This window comes from Cupressus sempervirens, chromosome 5 (genome assembly GCF_028749045.1).
Source record: "Cupressus sempervirens isolate cs-2001-9-10 chromosome 5, ASM2874904v1, whole genome shotgun sequence".
Classification (NCBI taxonomy): domain Eukaryota; kingdom Viridiplantae; phylum Streptophyta; class Pinopsida; order Cupressales; family Cupressaceae; genus Cupressus; species Cupressus sempervirens.
Window position 1 is genome coordinate 330,203,337 of NC_143122.1, and position 24,331 is coordinate 330,227,667.

The window sequence follows — 24,331 nt, forward strand, 5'->3', positions numbered from 1 at the left end:
GACTAAGATGTGAAGTTTATTGGTCACTTTTGGAGGACTTTATGGAAGAAATTGGGAACTAATTTGAGTTTTAGCTCTGCCTACCATCCACAAACAGATGGGTAGACAAAAGTGGTTATGAAGTCCCTTGGAAACCTACTTAGATGCTTGACAAAGAAGTATGGAGACAACTAGAAGTTAGACCTACCACAAGCTGAGTTTTCATTTAATGATTCTGTCAATAGAAGCATAGGGAAGAGTCCTTTTCAAATAGTGAATAGGAAAAATCCAAGAGGTATCATAGAAATTAGGGGAACTACCTTCTAACACTCCATTCAGTGCTAATGGAGAGGAGTTTGCAGAAAGCATGAAGGAGATTCATGACTCAGTAAGGTTGGAAATTAAGAATAGTGCAGAGAAGTATAAGAAGGCTAGGGACACACATAGAAGAGATGTTCAATTGAAGGTTGGAGATTTGGTCTAGGCATACTTGAAGAAGGAGAGGTTACCAAGGGGCAAGCATACCAAACTACTCATGAAGAAAGTAGGACCTTGTCACATATTGAATAAGCATGTAATGAATGCTTATGAGATAGAGTTTCCCTCACACCTTGGTATCTCTCCCATATTTAATATTTTTGATATAACCCCATATAAAGGTGATATGGATGCAAGTTTAGAATTGCACCCATGAACCAAGAAAACATGACAAGATCTTGGACACCAAGGTGATCAAACAAACCAGGAAAAATACATACAACAAGTATTTGGTTCAATGGTGGGGAAGTCCTAAGGAGGATTCTATATGGATGGATGAACAAGAAATCCAAAAGCATGGCCTAAGTTTGCAAGAGCTTATCTCAAGAGGACTTGAGATTAGTGCACCTTGACAGTATGGTGCACAAGCACTTCCAATACCTACCATTGCAAGCACATAAGCAGGATCAAATACAAAGGGTTAGGATAGGATTTGGATCTATAATCCATTGCTAGAAACAATGTCCAAGTTGTAAGGCAAGGACACATTAGGTGTGTTATAAACTTGATTGTCTACCTTAGTCATTTTATGGGAAATTTCTAGGTAGAATGAGGATAAGATAGTCTAGAAGTTAAATAATGTTTGTTTATTGATTAAAACCTTCTTAGAATCCTAGGTAGGGTCTAGGATTGAATTTTAGTAAAGTTTGGAGACATTTGACAACTTTTGGAAGAAGTTGTCAAAGTTGTCAATGTTACATAATGCAACTTTTGTGCAAAAATGTAACTTTTTGAATCCTAACATTCACAACCACCTTTATTGGTTGGAACTATTTGGGAATGACATAAATAAAGTTGAGAAACCTTTCTCAACATATAAGATAAGAATCTATTGTAATCATTGTATCAAATCAATAAAATTTTGTTGTTTTCTTATTAAAACTACCTAAGAAACTACTTATACAAAATCATATGGATTCATATGAAACTATGAAGGATTGGAAAAGTTGAAGAATGTTATTGTGAAGGATTTGAAATTGGTTTGAGGTTTTGAAGTCATACTGGTTAAGAGGAATCAATTTTTGATTACTTGTTGGTCACATAGAGGCCCAAACTAGGGTTTTGAGAGAGAAATTATATTTCTAGAGATTCCACCATGGGAAAAAGATAAGCCTCAGTAGAAAGAAGGGGGAGAGGATGTAAATTAAGATTATTTGGGTCTCTATATAGGAAGTAGAAGATGTCGGGAGAAAAAACTAAAATGTCTAGACAGGCATCTAAATGTTACTGTCCAATTTTGGGTTTTTGAGGCACAACTTGGGGGTAAAATAGAACCATAGGAACTTGGACTTAGGTGTTTTGAAATGTTTCTAAAGTATTCCAATAGGATTCCTTGGAATATTTTTTGAATTTCTTGTACTTTCTTTGGAAAAGAGACCTAATTAGCCCTATTAGGCCTAGGAGAGTTTTGCAAACAACTTAAGTTGGGAGATTGGTCAAGATATCTGAACTTGGTAGGCATTGTTGATTTAAGGATTGCAGTGTTTGAAGGTGTTTAAGACTTTCTATGGTAGAATTCCAAGAAGGTTTCCTTCACAAATCCTTAGTTTCTCCTTGTAGCCCTATTCGGAGTTTTAGGTGAGTAAGTTGATTTTTGAAGTACATATTGGGGGGACTTGTGTATGAAACATTTGGAAACTATAGATAAGGTTGGAAGAAGCCCCATTTCATCCTTGAAAACCTCATCTTAAATTTTTTATCTTGTTAGGCCTAAAGGAGGTGTCTTAGACTTTGAATTTGATCTAGTCTAAGGAGAGTGAGTGTTGGGAATCACATAGTGGAGTCTGAGATTGTATGGTTGTGAAACATTTGTGCACCTATAAGGGACACACTTTGGGTATATAGAAGGAGACTCTAGTCTAGACATAAGTTAAATCCATTGAAGGACATATAAGAAAAGGTGTGTACTGCTAGAATAAGTTTTGTTGATGAGAGAAATTTCCTAGAAGGTATGAGGCACAAGCATAGTATAATTCCAAAAAATGGTATAGAAGAAGTAGAAGAAGTACTTGTATCTGATAATGTATCTAATGGATTAGCACTAGTCAAGAAGATCATTCATTTGATGGACTTGATTTCAGAAGCTATTTTTCCAAGTAAGGAAAGAATGACACCAATAGAAAGTGAAGAGTTGAACATACATCTACAAGTGTTGTTGTCGATGGGCTTGATTCAAGAGAGTACGAGTCCATGTATTGTACTAGCAGTATTAGCACCAAAGACAAATGGAAAATGAAGGATGTGTATAAATTTTAGGGTTGTCAACAAGGGGTAAGTGCACCAAGATGGTGTACAAAAAAGTGGACACCCCCCCCCCCCCCCAATCCCACCCCCTCCCCCCCCAAAAAAAAAGGTGAAATTTTCAATAACTCGATTGGGTTTTTGAAAACCCAGTCACATTATTTAAAAGTGAAATGTTGGCTAGGCTTGGTATCCAAGCTTGGCCATTATATTTTTAAAAATCTAATTGGGTTTTTTGAATTGTATACTTTACATAACTCAATCCAGTTTTGTAAAGTATATACTATGATTGTTGTCCACATTTGAGGGCATTTTTATACCCTCAAATGGAAACAACAACATGAATTTCATAAGACAACAGCCAAACCTGATCAGGTTTACCGTAAAAATTGATTTTTGATTGCATCTCCATCCATGGTGTCACATAAACAAGGTAATTCTTTATTTTATTTTTCATTTATGTATTTTTTTAATCAATTTTTGTAATTTGGTTTTGTAATATATAATTTTTGTATGTGTTTTTTAAATGTTTTAATATAGATGCATCAAGGAATCAAGGAAAATCAGGGAGAGAAGAAAGACCACCTCCTACACAATCAAACCCTCCACCCATCATGACACAACCACAAAAGACTCCACCCATTGTAACACAACTACAAAACCCTCCACCCATAGTGACACAATCATAAAACCCTCTACTCAATGTTCGTGTTCAACAACCATCACCTCCCATAAACCCTCTGCACATACAATTACATCATTTAACTACTACACATGAGGACCTCATAAACCACCTCTCACAAAATAGTGCTAACATTACCCAAATGGTCAATAGGTTGTGGTCATCTACACTTTCTCACGACTCAACCCTAGTGAATACACTTGAAGAAATAGCCCAAAATGCAAATGAGGTGTCTAGGGAGGTTACAAAATGGGGTACATGGAGGGATAGGTGTCGTGCATTTTATGTCGATGGGTTATCATATCAATCAAGTGAGAGATAAAGACATAAAGAAAGGTACTACATGTTTTCTTTTCATTGATCCTATATCTAGCAACTCCCTATTACACACAACCAAAACTTTTCCTATTCATTGGTGCACTCATGCTAGGATGAGATCATGTTTTTGGGATAGGTGGTATATGGTATTTGACCTACCACTATGTAATAATTATGAGGTTCCTCTATATTTTTTGAGAAAGCTATTTTGTGAGTTCACTCTTGGCGAGAAGCTAAATTACTTTGACATTTGTTAGTTCTAAGGTAGAGGGATAGGCTCTATGCAATATAGACTTGGGGCTCATAGGGTGGTACCACAAAATGAGATGATACATATAGTACAAAAAACCATGCATCATTTTGTGCTCCCATCAATTAAAAAGGAGTTTATTGATTTAAAAACTATTCATGTGGTTGCATCATTGCCAAATGTTATCATTGAGCATTGCTTATAATTAGGTGGGTTTCCTTCACCTCTGGCACCCCAACCATCATTAGATGCACCTTTAGGGTCATCACAACATGTGACAACTCCATCATCTTCACCTAAGGCACTGGGGTCATTACAACATGTGACAACTCCGTCATCATCACCTATGGAACCTCGATCATCACAACCTATGATAGGTTCATCAGCATCACCTGCACCACCAGTGTCATCTCTACTTGTGTCACCTACACCAATAGTGTCATCTCCCCTTGTATCACCTACACCACTAGTGTCATCCTCACTTGTGCCACCTGCATTGTCAACACGTGTAGAATTACAGACTTCGAGGCCCAATCTACATTTTTTTAGCTGTCAACACATGTGTGATGGGATATATATGGAGGCGTATGAGGATGGAGTATCATCTCATCCATGTGTACATTGTGGGAATACTTTTTATTCATACAAAGGTGGGGATTTCACACTCACAAATGATTTGATAGTGATGGTCTTCGGTGGATAGGATACACACGTTTTTTTGTTTGAGTTTTGACATGATATTATTTAATCACCTAAATATTGTAAAAGTAAAAAACAAATTATTTTATATATCACTCTAGATTTATATGTGAAATGCAATGCAAAGTGCAACAATAAATTTGAGAACACCACAGAGTACTTATTTTGCTAGAGGTGTGAGGCTAGGAGCAAGAACAACCGAGGTAAAGTTTTTTAAATATTCTGAAAAGTCCAATAATACATTGGCTTTAAAATATTGTTTCTTAATTGGTATGACACTAACAACCTGCTTATAGATCCTCTTCCATCTCCTACCATCATTAAAACCCTCCCATTCATCAAATCCATCCAATTCCCATCCACATCTCTTGCTCCTAGCATTACCCAAGCCCCTTCTAATGAACCTCATGAGTTTTGACATGATATTATTTAATAACCTAAATATTTTAAAATTAAATATACATTTTATTTTATAGAGTACTTTAGATTGATATGTTCAAACAATATGCAATGTAGGGTGCATCAAGCGATATGAGAACACCACATAGTACTCGTTTTGCTAGAGGTGTGAGGCTAGGAGGAAGAACACCTGAGGTAAAGTTTTTTTAATATTATTAAAAATACAGTAATGCATTGGATTTGAAATATTTTTTCTTAATTGATATTCTTAAAAGTACAATAATACCTTTCCATCTCCTACCATCATTGAAACCCTCCCAAATTCATCAATTCCATCCAATTCCCATCCACATTTCTTGCTCCTAGCATACATGAACTCCATCTAATGAACCTCATGAGTTCATCCTCCATATACCCATCTGCATTGAACAACCTCCATATATATTAGGTTGTCTTATAAGAGTGTGGAGAACATGAATCTACACTTTTATTTCTTGACAGGGTGCCAAAAGTTTATTCACATCTCTCTTTTCCTTCTCGATCTCTTTGTTTTCAATTTTGACCTTGTAGTATTTTTGAGCCCCAATTTTTCCTATCTTTCAAATATCCTTCCAATATTGTCCTTCAATTCATTGTGTCTTCTTGCCCTCCTATGATCTTCTTGTTGTTATTGTTTCTTCTTTCCATTTACAACATTATCTCATTAGTGGTTGTGCCTCCTACTAGCACAAGAGATCTAGCTCAGGTTGCAATATGTTTTTTGTTTTTTCACTCTATTTGGAATCCCTAATTTCACTCTATAATGCTAACATTTTATCACTTACCATACAGGTTGTGCCTCATACCAGCACTGCTTCATCAGTGGTTGTACCTCCTACTAGCACAAGAGATCTAGCTCAGGCTACAATACATTTTTTACATTTTTTTACTCTATTTGGAATCCCTAATGCCTACTATAGAATTTTAAAAGTTTATCACTTACAATATAGGTTGTACCTCATACAAGCATTGATTCATCAGTGGTTGTGCCTCCTACTAGCATGTGAGGTCTACCTCAGGTTACAATATGTTTTTTTACTCTATTTGGAATCCCTAATGGCACTCTATAATGCTAACATTTTATTTCTTACCATACAAGTTGTGCCTCATACCAACACTGCTTCATCAATGGTTGTACCTCCTACTAGCACAAGAGATCTAGCTCAAGCTGCAGTACATTTTTTTATTTTTTTACTCTATTTGGAATCCCTAATGCCACTCTATAATGCTAACATTTTTATCACTTACCATATAGATTGTGCCTCATACCAACACTGATTCATCGGTGGTTGTACCTCTCATGAGTATTGATTCATTAGTATTTGTGTCTTGCATCATCATTTTACCTCATCATTTTGTTAGGAGTCCCATCCATTGACAAAGGAGCCCATTACTATTATCATTCAGTCCAATTGTGGGACAAAGGGATGAGGTAATGAAAAACTCAACTATCTACAATTTAGAACCCAATTTCTAGTTATTTTCATATTACTTATAGATAAGATATTTGATAGTGTATTTTAATTTTTCTTCTATAGACACCTGCCGAGCCACAAACTACATCAAAGAGGCTCAATTTTGATGATCCTACATAGTCATAGATATTGATAGTGATATACATATGCAGTTATGTTCATCACATGACACTGACATATATTCAACTTATGTATTATATATATTTGAGATTTATATTGTGCACATTTGATATTTCTATTATACATATTCAACATTTGTTGGGTATTTGATTTTTGTATTGTATTGATGAGACATAACATCTTTTTATATTATTGATATGACATAATATATTGCTCATTTTGATATACATTAAACTTGGATTTTTATCCAACTTGTTCAATGTGTGCATACAAACTTGTATTTCAGCTTACTTGCAATTAATCAAACACATGAACGTTCATTATTTTATATAGAAAATGTAACATGTTTATAAAATTCATTATAACATGTAATCATATGTCACTTATTTTGATGTAATAAGACATGAAAAGTAAAACTATATAATGATTTTTGCATTTGTGTCAAAGATCACAACCTAACAATGCATAGAGACCCTTAGGGACACTTCCATTCAGTGTGGCTGATATCATCAAAGGGACATTGTGGCTGAAACGAGGTTGTTCCTAGGCTAAACCTGACCAACTCGAGCTAACGGAGTAGATGATTTGATCCTAGGACCAACAGTTTGAAATATACACAACTTTGCTCATTTTAACTAAGCAACATTACAACTTTTGGCAATAGGCAAGATACAGATGCCAAATCCAAACAAAGTCAAATCTCTAAAAATGAGAAAAGTTGTTTTAGGCCTAGATAACATGATCCTATAGCACCTGGTAGTTTGTCAATACCTTGCATGAGCTTAGAGAAATGCCTGATCAAAGATCATAGCTCGATGGTGCTTAGATACCCTTAGGGACACTTCATTCAGTGTGGTCGATACCATTAGAGGGACATTGTGGCTGAAATGAGGTTGGTCCTAGTGTAAACTTGACAAACTAGAGCTAATGGAGTAGATGATTCGATTCTCGGACCAACAGTTTGAAATATACACAACCTTGCTCATTTTAACTAAGCAACATTGTAACTTTTGGCAATATGTGAGATACAAATGCCAAATTCAAAAAAAAATTGAATCTCTAAATACTAAGATAAATTTTTGTATGCCTAGATAAAGCTATCTTGTAGCACTTGATAGTTTGTCAATACCTTACACAAGCTCAAAGAAATGCCTAATCAAAGATCGCAGCCTGATGGTGCTTAGATACCCTCGGGGATGATTCCTTTTTGTGTGTTCAATACCATTAGAGGGAGGTTGTGGCTAAAATGAGGTTTTCTTGGCCTAAATCTAACCAACTAGGGCTAATGGAGTAGGTGATTCAATCTTAGGACCAACGGTTTGATATATACACAACTTTGTTCATTTTAACTAAGCAATATTGCAACTTTTGAGCCAAAAGTTGTTAGGGTTGGGAAACTAAGGTATTAGGTTACTTAATACATCATAGGAATCTTAATTAGGGTCCTACAATAGTCCTAGATGGACCCATTTGACCAAAAGATGTCAAGAGTACAAATTGCTCAAAAGTTGCAAAGTTGCTTGAGCAACTTTTGCGATTTTTGCAAAAATTTGCAAATGGAGGTTTGGTCATAAATAGCATCTGCATCATGATCTCCAACACATATACACTCCTCTAGGTCATTTGGTCATTGCCCAATCAATTTTTACACTTGGTTGTGCATTCTTGACATCTTTTGCGAATTTGCAAAAATTGCACTTTTGATAAATTTGCACTTTGCAACTTTTTAACAACTTTTTGAACTATTATGCAAATTTTCTCTTCTCATGCTTTATATAGGGTGATTGGGTGGTTAGTCACCTTTAGGACTCCTCTTCAACACTTTGCAATCTTCTTGCCAAAAGTTTCTCAAACAACTTTTGAAAATTGCAAAGTTGCACAACTCAACTTTTACATTTTTTTGCAACTTATCACCAATTTGGTCAAATGGCCTTCATATTATCTCAAGCTTAACCATGAACATCCATCTAAATCCATATAAGTTTAAGATATATATATTTTTTAAAGGATATCATCAAACCCACACACACACATGGCATCTAAATATGCACATGTAACAACTCTTATTGGATTTTTATACAAAAGTTGGCATCTACATATGCACATCACTATGAAGTTGCAACATTTTGCATAACATATATACAAAATTTTCAAAATTATTCTACCATATGTAGAATGATTCAACTATGTAGCACACAATCAATCAAGGGAACCTTTTGGATCAGCTCTAACCTTATTGTATCAAGTATTGCCTCGTGATTAGATTCACATACTTTCAACAACTCCTTGTTAAGAGGCCTATCATGATACAGTATCAATTGAATATTTGTTGCCACAACAAGGATAGAGTAATGAAGAATATGTCTGTGTGTCCCAAAATCTTCAAATAACCATGTGGTAGATTTCTTGATAGGGTACCTACATTTAATTGTAAAGACAATTTAAAGTCAAAATTAATACATTATGCATGACAAATGGTCATACTAAGATCTTAATGGCGGGGGACAAAAATATACTGCCTTCTAAGCCATGTGCCTATCACATCAACGGATCTTATTAGGTACTCAATATCCTCACCATCAATGACTGTAACTATCAGTTTCTTTTTCGGCTAAATACACCAACCTAGAAAGTAATGTGTTCCTTTATCATTATCATGAAATGCAATAACTGCATATACATGACCTACATTATATAAAAGGATAAGTTAATGGAAAAATTGGAAGTAATCTATTTTAACCAAGTATTAAATTAATAACTTAGTACCTAGTTCAACTAGGTCAAATACATGCTCAAAATCTATTGATGCTTCATCTTGGTTGAGTTGTAGTGTTGTAGGAAGCTGATATGACTCAATTGGATGCAAAGGTCTGTAAGACCATTGGTCAACCCACTCTTTTGATTCACATTCATTCCATACATGATGCATACATGAAGAGCAAAAGCATGCAAGTTTTCTAGTATGAATAGCTAGTGACACTACATTTGACCTTAGAAATGAATGCATCTCACTTGACCTTGTAAGTGTACAACAATCTTGCAAATTTTCAATGTTAGGTTCACATATCAACCAAAAATATCTAGAAACCATAAACTTACCTATATTACCTAGTCTCATCGTAGAATTGCACCATTGGACAATTGTTTCAACATTTTCTAATATTATGTCACCTTCATACTTTAATTCCTCTCTACTAAGGGATCTTTTTATGCATGGTCCAACATCATCATTCTCTCCCTTTCCATGTCGTACCTCAATGAAATTCCAAAAATGTTGCACTCCACTTGTCACATGCATCCTACTCAACCAATAGAACATCCTTGCATTCTTGAATGTGCAGTGCAATTGTTTGACCATATAATGTGTTGATTGTATCTTTCATCTCTTTCCCTCAAATTTTCATAGAAAACTCTAAAGCATCCTTGCATAAACTTTGATGAATGAGTTCGATCATTGTTGATATAGAAGTGATACTCTCTTAATACTTTTCTATCATCCTTTGTGATACCATGTACATGAATAAATGCTATGTGTACAAAAATTGACACTTGTATAGAGTTTTAATACATTGGTTGCACTTCATTTGGAGGTTTTAGTGTATAGTTTTCAGCGAAGTCAACAACCGAAACAATCATACCCAAGGGAAAAATGTCCTTACACAACTTGAATTGCTCATCTAACCATGTAGCTCTATCTGTATGACCTATGTAGTCATAAATTATTTTCTCTTGAAACAATTTCATAAAATCAGCTACACATACATCACTTTTCACTAATTCACACCTCTTTAATTCTTTTCCATCTTTAACACCATATATAATTGATCTGTACTTTCCAAGAAAAACTAGTGTCTTACCAATTTCATGTGTGTTATCTAGATGTAGGCATCTATGCAACTTTTGCAAACCACTACATTGAGGGAAAAAATCTTTGAAACACATGGTCGTATAATAAATGCACCCATCATCTTGTTTTACATAGTACACTAGCAATAAATTTTCTCAATGACTTAGGAGGTAATTGTAGACCACATTCCTGCAATATTTCGTTAGTATGCAAAGTACAATATATATAACAATAAACATCATAATGCATAGAAAACTCAACATGAACCCTACAACAACATGTAGTGTGTGTATGATTTATCTTAATGTAGAATTGTTTTGTCATCTCAAAAAACCTTTGGCTGATTTTAATTTGAGGAGATCTTTGAAGAAAAATTTCATAAAATTGTGTTTGAGTCGTATCCAAAAAATGTTTTCCATGTGGCTCACGGTTTATTTTTCCAATTTGTCTTTTGATGACATCTTTTTGGTTTGATGAAGCCCTTGTGTTGTCATACCAAAACTTTTCTATTAATGTTCTTAGTGCATCAACAATAACTTTGGCTGATTTTAATTTGAGGAGATCTTTGAAGAAAAATTTCATAAAATTGTGTTTGAGTCGTATCCAAAAAATGTTTTCCACGTGGCTCACGGTTTATTTTTCCAATTTGTCTTTTGACAACATCTTTTTGGTTTGATGAAGCCCTTGTGTTGTCATACCAAAACTTTTCTATTAATGTTCTTAGTGCATCAACAATAACTTTATCCTTACATGGGATTCTACCTTGGAATGACCAAAAAGAAGCCTCATTAGAATTCACAATTTTCTCTCACCTCACTAAGCCTTTGACTAGCGTTGTTCTACTTATCCTTAATGATTTACTTGTTTTGCTTACTATATGAGTTTTTACCATTTCCTTTCCCATTATGGTTGATGTGAGGACCTGTCGACTTGTATTAGCATCTTTAGTATGTGCTTTTGAACCAATGCATTTGTAAGCATCAAAGATATTTCTAACAATGCTTCTTTCACTACTATTTTTAGATGGTTTTAACCCCAAATTCTCACTATCTCTCTAAATTTTAAATTTTTAACCATTTCAACAACAAATTGGCATTTTCCACTTTGATTTAAATTTTCAAAATAATTATTCCAAATCTTTTGAACAATTCTCCTACAATTTCTTTCAAAAATTTTATCATACATTGGCTTTAAAATATTTTCATCAATGTCAATTAGAAACTTTGGTTTTCTATGAATTATTCTAGGAGATGTTGATGTATGCACATGCTCTATATTTTTATTGCTTACATCATGTGCATTCATCATTTCATCTTGAGATGTCACATTAGGGGCATCAATTCAGTAAGTGTATTTGTCATAATCATTTCAATTGGGGTATGTTGAACATTTTCGTTTGTCAAATTAGGTGTGTTTGCAACATCAATATCAATAGGTAGATTTTCATCACTTATATTGGAGGAATTTGATGATGTACCTTTACGTAATCTCCTCATACGCTCCCTTGTTTTTTCCTTTGCTACCTCTCATTTTTTATCGTTCATCTCTTGTTCTTTCCCATGATTATAGATGCAAATTACCCTACAGATAATAACATGAATAAAATAAATAATAAGATACTAACATGATTATTTTATGATCAATCATAAGATACTAACATAAAATAAGATGTTGGCACATGAAAAATACAAAATTTAGCATTTCCAAGCACAAAAAACCTTACAATTGCATACCTAGTATACAAATACATCTGAAAAGAAGTAGAATTTGGTCCAGACCACACTGAAACAACATAATAATCGTTGACATGTAATTTTATTTACAACTTTCAATAACCTGATCGGGTTTTATTTTATTACTACACAAAGGTAGATTGAAGGAGGGAAAGAGTGATGGAGGGAATGAGAGAGAGGGCGAGGGTAGGATAAAGAGATAGAAGGGGATACGAAGAGGGATAGTGAATGGGGTTGAGAGAGAGAGAGAGAGAGAGAGAGAGAGAGAGAGAGAGAGGATAGGAGAGAGAGAGAGAGAGGATGGAGAAAGAATTAGGGGATAGGAGAAAGAGAGAGGGGATGGGAGAAAGATAAATAGATAGAGAGAGAGAGAGAGAGAGAGAGAGAGAGAGAGAGAGAGAGAGAGAGAGAGAGATTAGGGGATATGATAGAAAGAGTGAGAGAGCGGTGGAGAGAATGAGTGAGAGAGAAGAAGATAAGAGAAAGGGAGAGAGAGGGGATGTGTGTGTGTGTGTGTGTGTGTGTGTGTGTGTGAGAGAGAGAGAGAGAGAGAGAGAGAGAGAGAGAGAGAGAGAGAGAGAGAGATTAGGGGATATGATAGAAAGAGTGAGAGAGAGGGAGAGAAGGGGATAGGAGGGAGGGAGAGAGAGAGAGAGAGAGAGAGAGAGAGAGAGAGAGAGAGAGAGAGAGAGAGAGAGAGAGAGAGAGATATTATGGGAGATTAGAGGATATGATAGAAAGAGTGAGAGAGAGATATATTATGGGAGATTAGAGGATATGATAGAAAGAGTGAGAGAGAGATAGAGAGAATGAGAGAGGGAGAGAAGGGGATAGGACAAAGAGAGGGAGGGGATAGGACAAAGAGAGAGAGAGAGAGAGAGAGAGAGAGAGAGAGAGAGAGAGAGAGAGAGGAGGATGGGATGGAGAGAAGAATTAGAGGATGAGAGAGAGAGAGAGAGGAGGATGGGATGGAGAGAAGAATTAGAGGATGAGAGAGAGAGAGAGAGAGAGAGAGAGAGAGAGAGAGATTATGGGAGATAGAATGAGTGAGAGAGAAGGGGATAGGAGAAAGAGAGATGGGGATAGGATAAAGAGTAAAAATGAGAGAGAGGGAGTGATGGAGAGAGTCGAGGATGGAATGGAGACAAGGATTAGGGGATATGATAGACACTTTTTTATTATAATACATAACCTAATTTGTCTCTCTCACTCTCTCCCTCACTTCCTCCCTCAATCTAACCTTGAGAAGTAGTAATACAAAACCCGATCGGGTTCTGAATGCATTTTTTATTTTCATAACCTAATCAAGTTATTTGAATCCAAAAAACTCAATCGGGTTATGGCTTGGTGATAGCTTAGGAAAATAACCCAAAGGCTTGTGAGACTGTTTTCCCTCCATTTTTTTTTCTTTAGACACTTATGGCTTGGGTACGCTAATGGTGAAGTGGGTATCTCTAAAATCACCACCTTAATATTACACATTTTCTTAGCTTTCTAACCATATAAGTTTTTCTTTTTTTGGACAACATTCACATTATAAACTTTAATTACTTTTACCAATGCCTTGAGATTTCCTCACAAACAAATGTCAACCATTTTTTTTTATAACTTTTGGTATATTTAACCAAATTCAAATAAAATTACATATTACTATTCTACACTTGATTATATACACATTTTTAAAAGAAAAATTAATTTTCAATTATTTTGATGCAAGTTATGCTCAGCACACAAACATGTACCAAAATTTTAGAATGTAGTCTATTCAATAATTCATAACAAAAAAATACACATCATAAAATTACAAAAAAAAAACACAACTTCTAGATATGACTCTTAACTATCATCCTACCAAAGGGATATGTAAAATACTAAATATAACTATGTCTTTTGTGTTGCACACAAAAATAGCTATGTTATGTTTTCTAAAAAACTAGGAACTATTTTTTGTGTGTGCAGAGTTTGACCCACCTAATCTTATCCATTTTGTAAAAACTCTAGTAGTTTAGAAAGTAGTTTCAAAGTGATACAATTTATATGTTTTATGTATTTTGTCATTTTTAGTGGATGACCCTCAAATGTCTTGGCAAAGTTCAAGTTTACCTAATTTTAGAAAAAAGGTGTCCACTTATACCCCCCTTTTTGTACACCATCTTGGTACCCTCACCCCAAGATCACAATCAAGTATGGGTCTTCACAACCATGGATGGATAACATTATGTATTGTTTGAGAAAAGCTATATATTTCAAAAAGATAAATTTGAAGAATGGATATCATTAGATTTGGATTAGAGAAAGAGATGAATGAAAGATTGCCTTCAAGACAAAGAAAATATATACATGAGTGGTTAGTCATGCCCTTTGGGATAACCAATGCACCAAGAAATTTCATGTGACTCAAGAATGTGGTGCTAAAAGAATTCTAGGGTAAGTTTTTCATTGTTTACCTTGATGATATTTGGATCTTTAGTAAGACATTTGAGGAGCATATAATGCATATGTGTAGGGTGTTTGAGAAGTTGAGGGAAGAGAAGTTATTGATTAATTTGAAGAAATACAATTTTTTGAAGAAGAAGTTAGTGTATTTGGAGTTTTTAGTTTTAGCATAAGGTCTAAAAATGGACCCTAGGAAAGTGAAGGTTATCCTCGAGCAGCCTACTCTAAGGAGTTCTACTAAGTTAAGATCCTTTTATGCATTGGCTAGCTTTTACAGAAAGTTTATCAGGAGTGTGAGTAGTATTTGCACCATGGACCCTTAACTGAAATAATGAGAAGGGATAGGAAAGAGTTTAAATGGACTACATGAGAAGATAAAAGTTTTTATTTCTTGAAACAAGAAGTTGTAGAACAACATGTTTTAACATTTCTAGATTTTAACAAGTTGTTCTAAGTAGATTGTGATGCTAGTGGTACTACAATAGGAGCTATTTTGAGCCAAGAAGGTAGACCTATTGCTTATTTTAGTGAGAAGTTAAATGATGTCAAAAGGAAATAATAGATTTATGATCAAAAAATTTATGCTATGGTTCAGGCCTACTTGTGGAGAGACTATCTTTTATTTATCTCATTTTGGTTTTGACAAGGCAGTGACAAAACACTTCAGTCATTACTTAACAAAACTTAGTATGTGTCGAGTAAGTAGTGTATGTCAAGAAATATATGTAGTTAGTGTCCAGCACCAGTATGTGCCAAGCAGATGGTATGTGTCGAGTCACTCCAGTGCCAAGAAATTCATATATGTCGAGTGATTTAGACACTGAGTAAAAAAGTGGGCGTCGAATCATTTAGGAGTCAAGTTACACCATTAAGGATATAGTGAATGTCGAGCATCAGAGTTTTCAAATGCCAAGTAAATAGTTTTTGGCATAGTTGTTTGTAATAGCACAAACTTCTATGTGAACCATTTTTGAGCCAACTTAAGGATTGTTTTACAATTCTAGAAGATATATATGAAGGTATATTGAGAATTTCTATGCAATTCATGCAACCAATCAATATAAGGGATTTTCTAAGAGGCAAAATGGATGAATCACAATTGTTGATTCCTACCTAACCCTAGCTCACCTAAGTCTTCTTAAGGAGGGAAAACCCTAAAGAGTTTGTAGTGTGTGGATGAGAAGAGAAGGTTGAATGCTAAATGCAGAAAGAGCATTCATGGTGATCATGGAGTTTATGAAAGAGATATGAATTGTAGAATCAATTAAAGGAGAATAGAGTAGAGGAGTTAAAGGATAGAGGAGATACACCTAATCAAGAGGATCAAGTACACATCAAGAAAGAGGAGATCTGATATCTAGCAGAGAGGTGCTAACCGAAGAATCAAGGCCGAAGCATTCTAACAAGTGAATCAATGAAAATCTCTTAACCAAGTAGTCTTAAAAAGCCTTTGTAAATCCTTTAGTAGGGTGCTTGTTTTATTGCAAGTTTAGATCCTCTAACAAGGTACACTTTTAGTAGAGTGTTGAAATCCTTTAACAGGGTCTTTGTAAGTCTTTAATAGGGCATACCTTTCATAGGGTAGACCATAATTTATGATCAAATAATTGTAACCTTAATTGGATACACTTTATAACTGTAGTAGTGAAGATTTGTGGGTGTCATCCCCACCCCAATTTTACCTTCTCATTGGAGGGTTTCTAGGTAACAAACTTATTGTGTTATGTGTTAGTTGTTTTATGCTATGGATGAACATGTGTAGTTAGCTATTTCAGTTTACATGTTAAATTGTGAGATGGATGTGTGGTGAATGTTTTATGGTTAAATTTCTAAAGTACTTATTCACACCCCCTCCCCCCCCACCCCTCTCAGAGTTTACTTTTCGATTGTTAATTCCAACATCTTCTTCCTAAGGAATTTGTTTTATATATTAATCCATCAAGCTTTGCAATATTTTAATAGTCAAGAGAGTTGAATCAACATCATTTGAAGTGGGTTGAATTTTTGTAGGGTTACACATTTGTTTTTAAAGATAGGAACAAGAAGTCTAACAGGGTAGCAAATGCTCTTAATAGGAATAGCTTTTGCTGACAAAGATGTAGATTGAGGTGGTTGGGTTCAAGGAATTCAAGAGTTTATACCAAAAGGATCTTGATTTTGGCAAAGCATGGAAGTCTTGTATAGAACCTATTACACTTGATTGGATAAAGTGGTTGGATTTCATCATCTAGGATGGAATACTATACAGAGGAAGTCAATTGTGTATTCCAAGAAGTTCTATTGGAGAAAATATCATCAAGGAGAAGCATAGTGAAGGATTGGTTGGACATTTTGGTAGAGATAAAACCATAGCTTTGGTTATTGAGAATTATTACTAGCCATAGTTGCAGAATGATGTAAAGAAGTTTATACAAAGTTGTGGAGTAAGTCAAATAGTGAAAGGAGAAAATCTTGCAGAATATGGGATTGTATCATCCATTACCTATACCAAAGAAGTCATGGAAGGATGAAAACACAGACTTTGTTCTTGGTCTACCAAGGACTCAACAAGGGAATAATTCAATTTTTGTAGTGGTTGACATGTTTTTAAAGATGAGACATTTCATTACTGCAAGAAGACTAGTAATGTTGTCCATGTGGTAGGATTGTTTTTCAAAGAAGTAGTGAGACTACATGGTCTACCAAAAAGCATAGTTTCAAATCAAGATACTAAGTTTGTCGAGTATTATTGGTGCACAATGTGGAAGACATTTAAGATAAATTTGAAATTCATCTCATCACATCATCCACAAATTGATGGACAAACAAAAGTTGTGAGTAGGAGTTTGGAGAAGTTATGAGATGTTTGGTTGGAGATAAGCCAAAATTTGTGTGTCTACTTCATTCAAAAAATGCCTTCAACATGGTTGTTTGCCCTCGTATACACAAGCAGCCAATTAAACATCAATCAAGAGTGAGGCTAAAATTAAATCCTTACTCCTACAAAAGGGAGCATGAATAGTGACCTCACATTCCCCCATGATCAAGTTGATCTAACCCATGATTTTGAATGATGTCAAATTTGGTAAGACTACTCCACATTTAAAATATTGGTTTATTGAATTCGCATCAAAGGCCATAAAGTTCAGCATAGTCATTATTTTCATATTAATAGTTTCTATGCATGTTGTTTGAACTAGAAAGTACATAGTCATGCATACATGCACCTCATCATGAATTCAACATTATTTAGCTTACTCTCACTATTGATAACCGACAAATATGACAATTCTAACCATTCTAACCATTTATTGAACATTTTGCCTTCTACTAAAATGGTACAAATCATGTATTGCCAATTTTGCTCATCCACTCTATATAGAAAACACCTATACTAGTAGTCGCATGCTTTTGTACATGCAACGAGTGCGCCGATAGGAGATAAGATTTAAGAGAAAAATGTAGAATGAACATTAAATAATGTAAATATAAATTTTAAAAAAATGAAAATACAAAAATAAAAAAGTTGAAGATTAAAACATAGATATGAAATTTACAATATTTAGGAAATTTGAATATTCCTTAAGAAAAAATAAAATAAAACCACCAAAAAAATTATTATGAAGAAACACAAAAAGAAAAAAGAAAAATAGTGACATCTCTAACAAATATTATATTGACAAAATAAATGATAGAAACATAAAAAATAATATTTAAAGAAAAAATTAAACTAATATAAAAATAATAATTTAAAGTAATTTAAAAGCTAAAGTCTAAATCAATTTAAAAAATCAAAAGGTTAATAAATATAGATCACAACATAATCTAATGTGGAGATCACAAGTAACTATTTTTTAAATAAACAAGAAAAAAAAAAAAATAGTTAAAAGTAGATATTTAAAATATAATCTTATGTGAACAAATTAGATTATTAATAATTTTTAATTTAAATAACATATATTTACTAAAATATTTTAAATAGATTAATAAATATTATTTATTTAAATTAAATCTATCAAATATGGAAAAAAAATCATTTAAAAAAATCCATCAAAAAATCTATTATGAAAAATGAATAAGAGAAATACAAAAATATAATATCTCTAACAAAAAATGATATTTAAAGAAAAAATTAAACTAATATTAAAAAAAATTAAAAAAAATTTAAAAATTTAAATTTAAATCAATTTTAAAAATCAAAAGTTAAATGAATAGATCAACAACATGAGCTAATGTGGAGATCACAACTAATAAATAGAAAAAAAAAAAAAAAAACAATAGTTAAAAGTGGAGATAACAACTAATAAATATCAAAACAAGAGTTAAAAGTGGAGGGAGATTTTTTTTAAAATGGCCGATAAATAATTAACGGGAAAGATTTTTAATTTTCTGACCAAACTAACAACTTTCCCAACGAACTTGCAAATTTTCCGTCAAAACTTTAATTTCTATAACAAAGTTCCCACAAATAGCCTCTCGACTAAAATATACCCACTTATCCACAAATAACCAATTAAACATTAATCAAAGAGTAGGGACAAAAATGAAGGGGCCATGAATATCTACCCCATCTTCCTTTACAATCAAGTAAATCTAACCCAAGCCTTTAAAATGTGGTCAATTAGGGTAAGACCCCTCCACGTTTACCAAGCAAGAGTTGAATTATGTCCATACGGATGGAATATACTTACGTGTTTGGTGGAGGAGTTTAAACCAATTATTTATAGGGTTACAATAAACATAATAATAATTTAGCCTCGCTGTCCTCCTTTCATCAATGCATGTTCGACCTTCAATTCCCACACACCAATTCCAAAGGAGGAACAGGTTTCCACCCTTCAGTCACTTACCATTCTTATTTCAAACGTGAGAAAACTTCTCCTGTTTGAATAAATTATGAATGGCAGTTGAGCGCGAAGAGAGGGGGGTGTTAGTTGTATCTAACAAGACAAGTTTGGCAGGGCAACGAACACCTCCAGACGACAAGGAGAAACGTAATATATTAACCAAGGTCTAGCTGGGGAGGATCTCACTTCAAGTTTTATTTAAGAGCTCACTAAACCGCAAAGATTGTGGCACACTTCCACAGTTTTTTTCACTTTCTTTTCTCTCTTCTCCCTCTTTGTTTTTAAGAAAAGAGAGAGAAGAAATAAAATGGCCTGTGCTCCCAACGTCGCTCACCAGTTCAATCTAGCATGCTTGCAGCCTCCTAAAGATGGTGGCTTGTCCATTCACACCAATACGTCCAATGGCAATGGCGGCAACACTGACAATCATGGTTCCTCCACCACTCATGTTAGCATTTCAAATGGCCATGTTAGCATTGATTTGAGTTGCAATGGCCTTCACAAGGACAAGGATGTTCATGTTAATGGTGGGCACAAGGAGAAAGAAGTGGGCACTAATACCCATGTTGAGCTTCTTAACATGGACAAGGATGTGATCACTAATGGCCATGTTTCTAATGGCGGTGGTGTTGTTAACCAGAAGGATGTGATCACTAATGGTCATGTTTCTAATGGTGGTGTTGTGAGCACTAATGGTCATTTTCATGGAGGGCACAAGGAGAAAGAATTGGGCACCAATGCCCATTTTGAGTTTGTTAAGATGGAGAAGGATGTGAGCACTAATGGCCATGTTGTTAATGGTATTGTTGAGAAGGATGCGAGCTCTAATGGTCATGTTAATGGTGGGTACAAGGAGAGAGAAGTGGGCATTAATACCCATGTTGATGTTGTTAAGAAGAAGGATGTGAGTAGTAATGGGCACTTGGTTAAGCAGGAGAAAGATGTGAGGAGCAAGGTTCTTGTTATTGGAGCCACTGGTTTCATTGGGCGTTTTGTTGCTGAGGCTAGTGTTAAGTCTGGAAGGACCACTTATGCTCTTGTCAGGCCTGCCACTTCCAAGCAACAGGTTGTGCAAGAATTAAGTGACTCTGGTGTTCACATTCTTCATGTAAGTGCCAAGTTGGTATGGTATCAGATTGTTTGTTTTTTTTTGTTTAAATTGTTATTGTTCAAGAATAGTATGTGTTGTTTTAACAGATATGAATGGGTATATTTGACTTCTGAGTTTTTTAACTCATCTTACCAATCCTAAACACACAAACCATCTATTTGGGAACAGTGAAAAACTCAGTTCCTTTTGTAAATGTTTGGTGCTTGGTCTTCTTGTTATCTGTTTTGGAATTGAAGTCCAGCTTATATCATTCAATTTGATAATGAGTTCTTTAATTTTTCTAATTTAGTTTTTTAAAAATATATTGAATTTATATCATATTTGTGTGTGGGCTGCATATATAAATAGATAGATAGATAGATAAACAGATGTGGATTGTGGTGTGTTTGATGATTTATTTAATGGCAATGGAGTTTGTGTTTAGACTTGGGAAATGGGTTTTTAAAGAATCATTTTACAATTAGAAAATTATGTGAATTTGATCAAGTGTTAAGAGTAAAGTTAGAATTTAAACATATGAAATGAAATGCTTTTTCCAATGACCAATCAATTTATGTGTAACTTTTTGTGATCAGACATATAATCTTTTTAAATTGAAGATTTTACAATTTTGAGAAAATTTAATTAGATGTTTAAAAATGATTGATGTATAAGTATGCATCACCTTTGCTTTAAGAAGCACTTATTTACCCACTTACCTACTCTCAGATGGGTCCACTGGTCCACATCTCTCTCAGATGGGTCCACTGGTCCACATCTCTTACCATCACATTGTCTCATGAAAAGTTCAAGACTGCCACAGATTTGTCTAGAAGTGCTTTTATGATTTGGTGGTCAGTTTCCTGATTTGTAAATTCTGATGAACAGTTGTCTAGCTCTTCATAGATCCGATTCACTCATGTCCCTTGCACATTTATCAGAATGGTTAGAAACAAAAACCTTTACTGCAATCAGTCCTTGATTCTATCTTGTGCTCTGATTGTTGCTGATTGTGAGTGTTTGTAGATTATTCTCTCTTCAGCGTTCATATGTTGACAAGTGTACTCAGTGCATTGAATTTCTGCAATGGTACGAAGTAGACACTGACAAATATCGAATGCACAGGGTTGCGTAGAGGACTACAATTCATTAGTGAAAGCAATAAGGCAAGTGGATGTTGTTATATGTACCATTGGGGGGCCCCAGATTCTTAGCCAGCTGAGGATCATTGATGTCATCAAAGAAGTGGGGGCCTCAGTTAAGGTTTGTATCTTTAGTCCTTCCTCAGATTGCTTGCTTTTAGAAAACAAACTATGATAGTGCACTCATGGCCTCCTGATATTTTCCTTTATTGGAAAAGATTTGGAGGTTCGTATAACTTTTAATAACTTCAAAAAAAAATCTTTTTAGTGTTTCTCTACATTACTTTTTTTCGTAGTTGGATAGCCTCTGCCAATTTAGAGTAGCTAATTTGTAAGGAGTGTTAACTGTGCAGAGGTTTCTTCCTTCTGAATTTGGGCACGATGTGGATCATGCTGACCCAGAGGAGCCTGCCCTTGCCTTCTACAAAGAAAAGAGAAGAATCCGCCGTGCTGTGGAAGAAGCCATGATTCCTTACACATACATCTGTTGTAACTCCATTGCAGGATGGCCCTACTATTACCACACACATCCCACTGAGATCCCACCTCCATCTGATCGCTTCGAAATCTATGGAGATGGTAATGTCAAAGGTAAATACCCAAAAACCCAATTAAGGAAGGCTTTCATTATTGCTCTAATAAAACAAGCACAACTGTGGAGCATACAGAATAGATTAGAATAGAAGATTTCTGTGGGTCACAAGATCAAAGATGATCCTTAGGTTAGCAGATATTGCTATTTTATCTTGGGAAGTGTCTCAGAATAGCTATCCAGCTCTTAAGATACACAAATTCGTTAGTCATTGTCTACCATGTAAAAGGGTAAGTTATGATATACATGGTAATTTATGCATTATGATGTAAATGGTAACTTATGCATTAGTACATTTTAGAGGCTGTATGGTCATTTTCCCCCTCTCAACCTTCTCAATACAATTAAATTACTTTGAACATTAATTTTTGTTTGATCTTTTCAACTTGTCCTATTAAAGATAGAAACCCTCTCATCCTCTCAACCCTTCTCCTTGTGACCAAATTACTCTAGACATCAATTTTTTATTTGATCTTCTTAGCTCTTTCCACTAAAAGATATCAGGTCCCCTGTCCTCTCAATCTTCTCCTTACTACCAAATAATGCTTAACATCAATTTTGTTTGATCCTTTTAGCTCTTCCGGTCGGACTGACCTTTTTTGACATAGTTCACTTTTTTTTAAAATCATTTCATATAAGTTATATTGTTTGTAACATCAACATTTTAGATTACACTCTATGATCTATGATCTATCATTTAACTTGCACAACACATTAATGGGGTTGTTATTTGACTGTGTAACAGCATATTTTGTGTCTGGGGAAGACATTGGGGCATACACCATGCAAGCCGTGGACGACCCACGAACACTGAACAAGTCTCTCCATTTTAGACCACCTCAGAATTTCCTGACATTAAATGAGATGGCGAGCATATGGGAGACAAAGATTCAGAAAACCCTGCCAAGGGTAGTTATTACCGAAGAAGATCTTCTGGTGATAGCCAAAGGTAAAATTAAAAAGTTTTCTTGAATCATAAATATGACAAACACACTTTCAGATCATTTTAACATATTATATTCAATTTAATGCAAGTTCTATGGCTGTACCATGTATAGAAATCCTAAATATCTGAAGTTTGATAATGTTTTGCAGAAAACATAATGCCTTCAAGTATTGTGGCTGCGTTGACACATGATATCTTCATCAATGGCTGCCAATTCAAGTTCGCACTACAAGAGCCACACGACGTAGAAGCCTGTGAACTCTACCCTGCTATAAAATACACCACAATTGAAGATTTTTTCAATCAGTACCTTTAAGCAGACAAGCAGGCGATCAATTATAAAAATAAGTAGGAAACGTGAATTCAATGTATAATTTAGTAGGGAAGTTTATGTATTGTATCTACTTTCTCTATCTTCTTGCTATGTGTCTCCAAGTACCGCCAGATTATAGTGGTGGACAATGTAGTAGCAGTTGTCCATTGTGAAAACCTTGGATGGATCGATGTGATTCGATTTTTTAAATAATAAAACTGGAGAAATCTAGTTTTGCAGTGCAGGTGAATTTTTCAAGGTGGGTTCCTATCCCCATAAGTTGCAGATAAGTTGATTATTTAAGATTTATTTTGTTTGCATGCGTCCTCACTGAATCTTGTGCAGAAATGGCGGAGTATTATTGGTGTGGGGCAGCTTTAATTTATTTATTTTAATAATAATAAAATATATAAGTAATGTTTTCTACTTTTTCATTTAATAATCAAATTGTACTAATGTATATTTATGTCCTGCTAGTTATCTAGGACAGGTTAATTTCCCACAAAAAAGCACCGAAGACAAAATACAGTCAAACTTTTTTTCAAGGATAGTCACGTCTGTTATCCAGTGCCATTTAGTGAGGAATCCCATTTAAACCGAAGACACATTGTATATTTATAGAAATAGATACCTACTAAAATGGACAACATGACACAAACTGGGTGAT

General features: G+C 34.5%; 1 protein-coding gene across 1 annotated transcript; it reads left to right on the forward strand.

The window, feature by feature from the left end:
* The first annotated feature begins 19,765 nt into the window (after window positions 1–19,765).
* On the forward strand, window positions 19,766–23,908 carry LOC149556028 (isoflavone reductase homolog A622-like). The gene is made up of 5 exons (XM_089830140.1): window positions 19,766–20,689; window positions 21,797–21,934; window positions 22,167–22,404; window positions 23,151–23,354; window positions 23,501–23,908. The coding sequence occupies exons 1-5, from the start codon at window positions 19,889–19,891 to the stop codon at window positions 23,665–23,667; spliced, it is 1,548 nt and encodes a 515-aa protein (XP_089686266.1). The 5' UTR covers window positions 19,766–19,888; the 3' UTR covers window positions 23,668–23,908.
* Window positions 23,909–24,331: the final 423 nt, after the last annotated feature.